Source organism: Electrophorus electricus, chromosome 4 (assembly GCF_041902795.1).
Source record: "Electrophorus electricus isolate QZ-2024a chromosome 4, ASM4190279v1, whole genome shotgun sequence".
NCBI classification, from domain to species: Eukaryota; Metazoa; Chordata; class Actinopteri; order Gymnotiformes; family Gymnotidae; genus Electrophorus; species Electrophorus electricus.
In genome coordinates, this window is record NC_137500.1 from 15,807,192 (window position 1) to 15,819,085 (window position 11,894).

At 37.6% G+C, this 11,894-nt stretch overlaps 1 protein-coding gene across 1 annotated transcript; it reads right to left on the reverse strand.

Annotated features, from left to right (window-relative positions):
• Positions 1-1,561: 1,561 nt before the first annotated feature.
• Positions 1,562-9,287, reverse strand: mrps18a (mitochondrial ribosomal protein S18A). Its single transcript, XM_027011128.3, has 6 exons — positions 9,115-9,287; positions 8,467-8,498; positions 8,250-8,354; positions 2,793-2,916; positions 2,490-2,565; positions 1,562-2,028 (listed from the first exon to the last, which is right to left on the reverse strand). Exons 1-6 carry the CDS (start codon positions 9,278-9,280, stop codon positions 1,884-1,886), a joined length of 648 nt encoding a protein of 215 aa, XP_026866929.1. The 5' UTR covers positions 9,281-9,287; the 3' UTR covers positions 1,562-1,883.
• Positions 9,288-11,894: the final 2,607 nt, after the last annotated feature.

Genomic DNA, 11,894 nt, shown 5'->3' on the forward strand with positions numbered 1-11,894 from the left:
ATCTGTCACACTGAGAACACCTTGAAAGCTGGTCTGAGTGGTTTGGTGTCCATTTAGAGGGGTCTTAAATAACTTGACATGTTCACATATGCAGAAACAAGCAGTCTGGGACCACTTCACAGAAATGCCTTAAATGTGACAACACCCTTAGTAGTTTCATGTTAGAATGACAAGACTATAAAATCTAACAATCTTCAGAGGGTTTTTACATATTCCTAATTCATAATTTAATAAAACATTAAAGGATTTTTCCAAAGCACTAAATTCAAACAGCTTTATGCATGAATTATTTGCTGTATTTTCTCCAATTTAACCCACTGTAGCAAACTAATCAATACATTAAAAAGTTTGAGAAAGATATGGTGCATGGAAAAGGATGAGCAGTTCGACACACCAACCTTTTTTCCACTTTAATGTTTGTTTTTTAAAAACAACAAAATTTAAAGATCCACTCAGTGTCCTTACCATGCTTTTATTTTCTTTCAATTAATGTACAGTGATGCCACTATTTACTGCCTCTTCCTGTTGCATGGGGGGTTGGGAATTGAGTTGGGTTTTCATATGTGGCCTTAAGAAAGGCATGGTCTGGGAGGAGACCAGAGCTTATGAGACGAAGAAGGAATACTTTCTCTCCCAGCCAGAGATGTGGTATTTTCACTTGTTGGGACGTGTGAGATTAATGACTCATCAAATCACCCACAGAACACATATTTGGTATGTCCGAAGTTCACAGCACAGAGAGAAAAAAAGGAGCATATTTATTAGTGAGCTGTTTTGCATATTGTAGCTTTCTGCAGCATCAGTACTGCAAAGGCCAATAATGCCAATCAATCAGAAATGATACATTGAAGAAGCGAATAAGTGCTAAAAAAAAAGTGCATTTCCTATATTGGATTTAGATTAATACCTAGCTAGTTACTAGAGCTTCGGCAAAGTTTGAACCAAGTTATACAAAATCCGCTGGAAGCCTCATGGTGATTAATCAATTCCATATCCTCAGCTGTGAGCCATCTCTTACCCAGTCCATCCCCCCACCCACCCACACCGGGTTGATCACAGGATCATGGAGTGTGCAGTCTGCTGTGGCTTGACACGCGCACGACCCCATTTCAACCCTGTGCTGTGTCTCTCCATGTTGTGATCACATGATCATGGAGCGTGCAGTCTGAACAGGGCGCCACAGTGTGTGATACGAACTCTGCTGTGGCTCAGCCTGACCTTCTTCCACATGCCTGCAACCCCAATGCATGGCTACATGTACATGGGACATGGATTCAAGAACTTGGACCTGACGTTCATGCTGTAGGAGGAGAGTAAACCCCAAAGGACAAACCTAGTAGGCCCAAACAGGCCTGTAAATTCAGAGAATAGCCATTTTGTATTGTGTTTTTCCATTGATGAAAACTGAGAACATATAAATATAACAATGTTAAACATTCTTCAATTGAAAGAATGTTACCATGGTGTTCCTTTTCAAGGAGGGATAAGATAATGTAATGTGCTGTCTGTCAGCAATGCCCCGTCACCCCCATCCACACACAAACCAGCTGCTTTGCCGAGGTATAGAGAAAAACAATTTATTATTTGGGACATCTGCTGGGCCATTATACCATTAGAAATGAAATTTTAACATTAGCCTTGACTAAATAAAAAAACAACAAAATAGTTAATTTCTAGGGCATTATGCCAGTCTTTCCAAATGTAATGCTCAACAGGTTCTGTTATGTTCTGGTTCCAGCAGACAGCAACCTTACACCTGAACATCAGTCCATCAAGGGAGGAGGACCATGAAGGAGAGCCATGAAGAATCAAAGTGTGGAAGTTCTTGTCACTTTGAAGATGCCAGTGGGTCCCATCTATGATGTCACTGCTGTTTGGGCACATCAGTGCTTTGTGTAGATTGGCTTGAGGCTGTATCTGACATTGTTCTTTAAAGCAGGGTGTCCCACAGGCATACGAACCTTACACCACTTCAATCCTTTCCTATAGATGGGCTTCACAGATTTCAAAGAGTAACGTGTGAGGTACCTGCACAAAATGATACCAGTTATTACACCCCCCAGCAAGTGGGACAAAACTGACTGCTTTTATGTTAATTAATTAAATTCCTAAATATGCTGCGGTAATATATCCAGGATTATGATAAACTCATATTAGTCTTGATTTTCATAGAAAAAAATGTCTCAAATAATTTCGTGGAATTACCAATCGATTAAAACAATGCATTGCATGCGGATAATTTGATAATTTTTAAAACATCCTGTCTAGCAAACTAATCTGTGGTGAAAAAATTTTTAAAAGACTGAGAAAGATGTTGAATTGAAAAAGAAATGTAGGATAGACAGACTTTTTAATGCTTCACTGGTTTCTTTTTAAAAGAAAAAAAACCCTAAAAATGCCTTAAAGATAGTCATTTTGCTTTCAAACGCTAATGCATATTTTTTAGTTGCAGTGAATGTGATACCACTGTTTAATGCATAAATAACTACCGATTGAGTGGGGGGTTGGGTTTGGGCTTTGGAGTGTGGCCTTCAGGAAGGCGTGGTCTGTGATTTGGGAGTAGACCTGAAATGTGAGAGGAAGAATGAATAAAGTCTCATTTTAAACCACAAACAGCACAAAATATGAAGCCATTACGAGAATTGAATTCAGACACTGAATAGGCAACATAAGCCCAAGAGGTAATCTTAAAGATGAACTGTACCTTTACAGTCATATGCACAAAACTATATCTGTAAAAGCTTTCAACTGCATCAACTCAACATTGTTTCAATTCAAATCAGGAAGCAGACCTGCACGGTGGGCCATCTGCACACAAATGGCAATCTTGTTGTGTTCTTGAGCACAAAGGCCCGTAATACGCCTCGGCAACATCCCTCCGTCTGAACGAATGAACTGACTGAGCAGCAGCACATCCTGGGTGATTTTAGGAGTGGAGGGTAGCATGCATTATTGATCACAGGACAAAGCAAACAGTCACATGATCGCAGAAGTCATGGAGAATTAGTGCAGCATGATATTGACATTTCAGTAGTGTTACTGCAATCACAGCAGTCCAAGCAAAACTGACAGCAGATACAAACTGTCACACTGTATTAAGGCTGATGTATTTACAAAAGATGAGCAGCATTTGAATTACATACATTTCAAATGAGTCAAATTACATTTGTCATTACATTTCATCAATTTATTTTGACCAACAAGGCAACCTGATCACTTATTTTCTCCAAAATACCAAAATAAATGCCACCACAACATTAATAATATGTGCAAATAATGTACGTTTCCCAATGTGAGCTAGACACGTCAGTATTATTTAGCCAGCTGCCCTGATGGTCTTGCAGCATGACAATGTTATTAGAGATCTTACTGAGTCCTGGTAACTCAATCGTGGAATAATTATTTTCTTCCCAAGAAGGGTACTGCATTGGAAGTGGCCTTTGCTCCTGATTATGCTTAACTTTTAAATAGTCCTTTTCCTAGATACTTAGTTTCCCAGACACCTCTTCCTAGAACATCACATCACATCACATCACATCTGTTATGTTGACACTGTTTTTCACTTGGAGAAGAACTTGAACTGAACTGTAATCCTTTGTGATCTTGGTAATCTGGTCCCTTTCCATGCCGTTTAGTATGAAAGTGACTCAAAAATATGATTTTTGGACTCATTTGCATTTTTGAAAATGTACTATACACACCACTATATAGAAACCCCATCACTCGCAAGAGTAACCTTCATTTCCATCAAATCTCACTCACAAAAGAATTGCTTTATAGCCAGTTTTTGCGACTCTGATGAATATACATGGATGACGAACATTCTGAAGCAGAGCAAGATGAAGTATAACCAATTCTGGGACAGAAAATATCCTACACAAGGGCTGGATAGTGCCCTCAGAAAATAAAACAATGATCAGACGCACTTTCTCTAAGGTCAGCCACAGCTCTACCATAAAGTCCATTAATAACAAACACTGGCAAGTCCTTCTAGCAGAGGAATTCATACTGTCATCTGTTTAGTCATCACAGACACATTAAATATGACAATCACAATCTATCAGATGATTTGTGGAATAAAAAGCATTACCCCAGCATGAAGGGGACATAGCAAAATGGTGGCAGTGATGTGAATCATTGCAATGAAGGACCGCATTCACTCTAAAAGGACCTCCAACTTGCTTAAGTTTTCCTAGTTACCTGCAGTGATGATGTGCACACACACAATCCCAATTAAGATAATTTGTGTGATAACCCCATCTACACAAGTCGGTGGCAAGAACGCGAAAAAAAAACAAACAAACAAAAAAAACTTAAATTTGCTTTCTAATTGCCATGCTTAATTTAAGATCAAGCTTTTTAGCTTTTAAATATTTCTACTTATGTTGACAAATCTTAGCGTATATAAATAATAAGCAAAAACAGGCAAAGTTTAGCTGTGTAGGGTGGTTCTATGAAATAGAAGACTAGTCAAAATGATAAATTTTTCAAAAAAGTAAAACCCTTTAGCATTTCAGATTGAAAGACGGACATTAGTATTAGGTGTACAACGAATAATTGACGTAGTCGAATAAACTCAACGACCAAATTAGATACCAATTATATTAACTGTAGATTAGTTTTTTGTGCTGACACGGAATGCTCTGACATGTAGGCATTAACGCTTACTTGAGTGAATACTACAAAAGAAACACCTTCATGACCAAAACCATCCAAGGTGTAGGAGTATTTCACTCTTAACTCGGCTAAAAAGGTTGTGGTATCAGCATTTGCATAGATGATCCTGCCTGGCCAGGGAGCACATCACTTATGCTGGAGCAACTGAAGAATAGGCAAATTGGCACTCTGATGCTGAAATGTGATATTTAGCCAAGCTACTTCACATTATAAACTGTAAGTTTTTCCATTTAAAAATACATTTTCTCTTGATCAATAAATTCATAAATGGAATTTAACATACTAGCTAAACAGCCACATGGGAAAGGGGAATAGCAGCAACACCATGGATTTCCTTTGTTAACTTAATCCTCTGGTATGGGACAAAACTATTCCAGGAATGGGGATAAACTTTACAGTAAAAAAATATCTGTTAACACCATGGTAGCTGTATGAACGTGGTCTTCCACATCGTTTTATGCAAAACATTTTAAGCTTCTGGACTGAGAGGAGTTTTTCTGCATGACTGTTAAAGTAGCGCTTAAATATGGCCTAAATTTACAATCTTAAACGTTGCATCATTGTCATGGCTAGAGAATGTATTGGTGATGAGTGCACAAGTAAACGCCGTAAAAATTGATACTTTCTCAATCACAAAAAAGACCCAAACAAACATACAACCCCCCTTTCAACTCCTGTCTATGCGTGAGGGCTGATTCATGGGTTTGTTTGACTTCATACACATTTGATGTTTGGACAAAATTTATTTAGAACACATTTGAATAGCTGAACAGCATTCTACAATCAAGAACAAAAAATATGGCTTGAATGTATTTTTGTAATGGGGTGAGAAATAGTAGTCTTTTCTGCCTGCCATACATGTCTGTTGATATCATGTGCAGTTTGAAGAGTAGCTGTGCCTGTTGGACAGAATGCACATTTCTGTCCTCGCCCTCATGCTTGTTTCTTTGAAATTTAACTAGATGGATGGTGTGATTTATTTGATTAAAGGAAAACTGCTGTAGCTATATTTTATTGCTGCTACTTTGCTTATCCTTGGTTTAAATTATCACAGAAAAACTGGATATTGGAATTTCTTTTTCTTTTTAAGTCAGGAAAGATTATTAAAAGATCCATTTTGGAATTTCATATTCTGCTTAATTTTAGTTAGTACATATCTAAAACAACCTCAAACTATATTTAAAAACTGATCAGTAAATAAGGTCCATTTCTGTGTAATTGTGCAGCCAATTAGTTGTTTCAACAATCGCAGGATTAATCAAAAATAGTTGCAGGCCTACATTGTACTGTTAATTAATCTAACATTCCATAATTTTAATGCTGGGCTATTTCTATTTCTTAAACTGGCCTGTGAAAAGTATAAATAAGTTTTGGTTGTAACAGAGCTACAAATGATGTGCATCTTAAATACATTTTTGACATCTCGACATTAGTTGTGACATTTATAGAGGTTAACACATTTTCTTTCTGATTGAGAAATAATTTAGTTTTAGGTTTGTTCAAGTTTGCACACCCTTTTAGGCAGACAAGAAAGGCAACTGTAGCACATCCACACCATTGACTTGAACAGGCATGTTTTATCTTGCATCTTTGAGGAAGTCATCGGTCCCAGGTGACAGTTGGCATAGCGCCCATTGGTAGTGTGATATAACTGGCATGACACCAAATACAATTCAGTGGCACAAAAGAGTGTTACAGTTGCCCGTTTAGTCTGTTTGCATAGGAAGCCTGCCACCTTGCAAATGACAGCAACGGCTGAATGGACTTGTCTGGTTCAGATGTGTCAAGATAATACCGGCCTATTCAATTTAATGGAATGGAAAGTATTACAGTTCCTGTCTGCATAAGGGCATGTGTCACCTTGCATTATGCCTTTCCCCCATTTCCCTGGCAGGGGGTGCTGCCAAGTTTTCTCTAGCTATTAAATTTTGCTTGGGCTACACAGCTATACCTCAATAACTGGCTACCTAATATTATTGTTATAAAATGCTATTTTGTAATGTAGATTTGTCAAACCTTTTTTTATTTTTAAATACATGCATTCATGGTTAAGCACAACCAATTCATTAACTAATGAATGTGATACATTTGCAAGACATTGGCACGAGGCTCATTACAATTCTGCAACTGCCTGATCCTACCCTTGAATAAGCACGCTCACCATCAACCACAAAGAATCTGCAGTATGCACACAGAGTAAGGGGAAACTTGCTTAAATTATTCTTTAAAAACTAACTTGCAAATTCTGAAATGTTATTTCTAATAAAAATGGACAGAAACCAAAAAGAGAGAAAAGCAAATGTTCAACATTCTGTTCCTGCTTTAAGCAAAAAAAAAAAAACATTATATAGAGAAAACATCTAAGGAGATTGCTGAAACTACTAAAATCAGTTTAAGAACTGTCCAACACATTAAAAAGGTGGAAGGACAGTGGGGAAACATCTTCTAGGAAGGAATGTGGTCGGAAAGAATCTTGAATGATCATGATTGGCGATCACTTAAACGTGTGGTGAAATCAAATCATAGAAAAACAACAGAACTCAGGGATATGTTTAATAGTAAAGTAAGAGCATTTCCACATGCACAATGTGAAAGGAACTCAAGGGATTGGGACTAAACAGCTGTGTAGCCTTAAGAAAACCAGTGAGGCTAACCGGTAAAAATGGCTTCAATTTGCTAGGGAGCATAGAGATTAGACTCTGGAGCAATGGAAGAAGGTCATGTGGTCTGATGAGTCCAGATTTACCCTTTTCCAGAGTGATGGGCACATCAGGGTAAGAAGACAGGCAGCTGAAGTGATGCACCCTTCATGTCTAGTGCCTACCGTACAAGCCTGTGGGGGCAGTGCTATGATCTGGGGTTGCTGCAGTTGGTCAGGTCTAGGTTCAGCAATGTTATGTGCCCAAGAATGAGGTCAGCTGACTACCTGAATATACTGAATGACCAGGTTATTCCATCAATGGATTTTTTTTTCTTCCCTGATGGCACAGGCATATTCCAAGATGACAATGCCAGGATTCATTGGGCTCTAATTGTGAAAGAGCGGTTCAGGGAGCATGAGACATCATTTTCACACATGGATTGGCCACCACAGCATCCAGACCTGAACCCCATTGAGAATCTTTGGGATGTGCTGGAGAAGACTTTGCGCAGTGGTCCAAATCTCCCATCATCAATACAAGATCTTGGGGGAAATATTAATGCAACTCTGGACAGAAATAAATGTTGCAATACTGCAGAAGCTTGTGGAAATGATGCCACAGCAAATGTGTGCCATAATCAAAGCTAAAGGCAATCCAACGAAATATTACAGTGCGAGAGCTTTTTTTGGGGGGCGGGCAGTGTATACATATACACTAATAATTTTTTTAAATATATATATTATATACATACATACATACATACATCTAATTTTACTATAGGCTGACATTTTTTGACATAAGTGTAGGGGTGTCAGTCCTAACTCATTCAAACTTGTTCCAGATCCAGCAATATTAGTTAGAACACATGAATGAGCTAGAGAGATGAGAACATAAAATAGTGAAGGTGAGTAAGTGGACCCCTTTACCTACCGTGTACGTGTACTTGTTCTGTAGGTTCCATTGGTAAATAGGACACTTGGCAGTTGGATTAGGAGGCTGGGGGCTCTCTGGTGTGGGCACCGTCACACCCTCAATCTAAACGACAATCACACAAGCATGCACCATTGGGTTAATTTAAAATCTAGGTTGTACCACTGGTAAGTTTTCTATTATGATATACAGTAGCTGTGCACATAGAAATACTTACCACAGTTGTTTTACCCTCTTGCTTCTCCACCACTGAAAAACACACATAACCGTACATGTAAGGTGTAGCTGATGAACTCGTTATAGAACGTGTGTCCGTATAAACACAGAATTTGTATTAGATTTTGGTGTGAACGGGTCTACAGTTTAACTTAAACGGGCCATTTACATTTGGCCCAAGCTCCATAACCTAGTGAGGACCCTCTGAAAGAAGTACTTAGCTTGCTAACTAGCTGCCTGCTAAAAGGCCGTCAACCGTTTACAACTTTTTTTTCAGTTTAGCATGAAGTTATGAAGGTAGCTAGCTAGCGTAGCTATCTACCATAGCTAAGATGAGGTAATGAGATTTTGGTGCCTTTTAAAAGCTAATGAATACTTAAAATGGACATTTTGCATAGATAAGTTAGTTAGCTAACGCTAGCTATATTATCAGGACAGCTGTTCACTCATAACACAGAAACAGTGTTAATGAAAACCATTCACATAATGCGCAGTTATCTCTTCGCGGTAATGATGTATTGGATGGCAGCATCAAGTACGTGACCGCTGACCGGTAAACAGAGGAAAGCAGCGAACCTAAGCGAGGTAGCTAGTGAGAGAAATACACGTAAGGTAAAAGAGACTAAATAAAAACCTCATTAAAACTCACCTTGCCGAATTCCACGATTAGGTGTACAACCGAAAAAAGATAATTGGGGTAAACTAGACAACCGTACAGGTAAAGTGTTTCTGGTCAGAGCACACTGAACCGCACAAAATGTAGTCCTAACGTACTTTATAATACCAAGGGCCGCCATATTACTCACGACCTTCATTTCCTAGTAATTACGCATTTCCTTTTCCTTGAATAGGCAGTTCGCCGTGAGGCGTTAACCTGAAGACAGGTTCAAAGTTATCGAAGTTTTATTTATTTTTTTGATCCATTATGATTTTTTTTCATCACAAGAAGCAAATATTTTGCTTTTTTAGTGCAACAGATTCATACAAGGTTATTCTGTTTCTTGTGTTTTTCTTTTGTTTATTTTACATTTTTCATCTTGTGGTTTCATCACAGATTATTCTAAATCCTTTTAAGACAAATTATAGGCTGTTGTATGTGTAAATGGTAATTTGTTCGCTATAAATGACTGTTTTCCACATGATGTCATTAGCACTGAGGTAATGTTCTGGAAATGAACTCTCATTCTGAAGGCCTTGTGAGACAAGCAGCATCAGGAAAACAGAACTGTCTTGGAGCATGTATCCACTAGTCCATGTATAAACAAATGTATGTAACCTTAAATATATTGTAATGTTAAGTGTCATCTCATTAACTCTGACATACAAACCTCTCCAGGTGTGCAAAGATAGAAGTATTAAATTACAATAATTATTCACCTAGGGGGCATATTTCTTTGTATGCCCTTATATTCAATAATTTAAATTCTACCTTTAGTCAAATTTATCTGCAAAGACAGTGACTACATAATCATCATGTAGCATTTTACAATATATAGACAGGGTCATGTTACTGGAAAGCACATTGCATGTGTTATCCTTCAGTACGCAGGCATGTCAAAAGAACATTCCATATCTTGTTTATTTTACTTTTTGTTGTGCTTTTTTAAACTAAAGTTAACAAGTGTGAAATAAATAAAGTGACGTGTAAATGAGAATAGAGGAACTACAATTCTATCTATACCTGATCCCAAAGCATTAAAAATGTGTCAGAGACTCCAATTATGTAGCTCTCACTTATTTAGTTGAATACAAAGAATAGCTCTTAACTATTGAATGAGGCTGCATTGAAAGAAACATTTGGCATACAAACATGGGAGTGGTGAATTATGTAATGAAAGGCCTATGTCCCTTGAATTGATCAAGTACCAATAAGAAACTTCAATTCTAATCATTTACCTCTGTCTTTTGTCAATAATATTTTCTTTAATCACTTCCCCATTGGTCTGAAATCAATTCAATGACTTCTCCACTGGTCTTCAATCACTTCATCTTATCTGGTCTGAAAATGTCTACCAGCAAGTATTATGACATTTAATGGTGATTGTTATCAGTGAGTATTTCATTTGGAAATACACTGCAGTCGATTTTCTGTACCATTTTTTAAAATTCGGTTGATTATGTGAACCCAAAACCTCCCAAAATAAAGCACTAGAATGAGTACAAATTACACTTTGATATGTGAATGTTCTTGGCTCTATGGTTGTCATGATGTAGTTCTTTTTCATATTTAATCATTCTAGCTCGAAGCTGAAATGGTAGTAAGGTCAGATTCAACTTATGGTCTCAGGAATGAGCTAAGACTTCTTGCATCCTTGTGTAGTTTCTCAGAATTTATGAGTAGTTCAAAATCACCTTTCCTCCCCAGATCTTTCAGGGGTTTTTCTGTGTGTAATGCTTCCTGATTTGTACACACAAATATCCAGAGTATTCCCAGCTGTTAACTTGTAAATAATTCAATAACACATGAAGAGTTAACATACTCTAAAGATAACTTCCCCACAGCAGAGCTGCACTAATGTTGAGTTTTGGTGCTATATAAGGGTTGAGGTCAGTGTAGACAAACTGTGTATTTCCTAACTGGGCTCTGTGCTTGTGGGTTGGGTAGCATGGTTACGAGAACACTGCCTGATTCTGAGAGAAGTCAAGATGCAGGCATGTTGTTAGTGGACTTCACAAACATCACATGATTACCTTCACCTTCCACTTCAAGGCACAAAATAGGAGATGTTTGAAAAGAAAAGGGGACTAACAAAAGAAAACATCCTGGGAAAGCTATCAAGATATCAAAAAGTTTGATTGCATTGTCTTTTGTTTTTTTCTGTAACTGAGCCTCTGTGTAGTAAATGGAAGCTTTGTTATATGTCTTTGAAGAGAACAATTAACAAAGAATATTCTTTGATTCCTCACATCAGATAAGGTGAGAATTATAGAGTTTTTTCAGACAAGCTGACTTTTATGACTTCCTCAGTAAGGCTGCTTTCTATTCAGTGTTAGCTTGTGTAGTAACCTAGAAGGATTGATGTTAAAAGTGCAGCATGGTGAGGACAGTGGCCTTTAAATTTGCATCCTCATTTGGTAAAACTTTGAGTGTGTGAATAACAGCCAGCATTCTCAAGCAATATCACTTGCTCAATAAGGGCTCTGATGATGATGATGAAGACTCTTTGAATTCCACAGCTGTCATTTCTTGATTTACAGGTGTAAGTGATTTAGTAGGTTCCTAAAAGAGGTCAAAATGTCCCCCAAGTTGAGGCATGTTATTCTGAGATTTAAATCATCTCAGAGCCCTATTTCTAAAGAGATTGCATCTAAACATTTTACATTTTTACATTTGGACTTTTGTGGTTTATTTTTAATCAAAATGTGTCACCACACAACAAATATGTTGTCACTAAAATTGTATTGTAATACATTTTCAACCACTATCCA

Excerpts from the sequence above, each read along its gene's own strand:
- mrps18a (XM_027011128.3), bottom strand. The coding sequence starts at position 9,280 with ATGAAGGTCGTGAGTAATATGGCGGCCCTTGGTATTATAAAGTACGTT. Across the intron at positions 8,355-8,466 it reads AAGAGGGTAAAACAACTGTG|ATTGAGGGTGTGACGGTGCC; the intron begins GTAAGTATTTCT and ends ATTGTCGTTTAG. Across the intron at positions 2,917-8,249 it reads AGAACAAGTACACGTACACG|GATGTGCTGCTGCTCAGTCA; the intron begins GTAGGTAAAGGG and ends AAAATCACCCAG.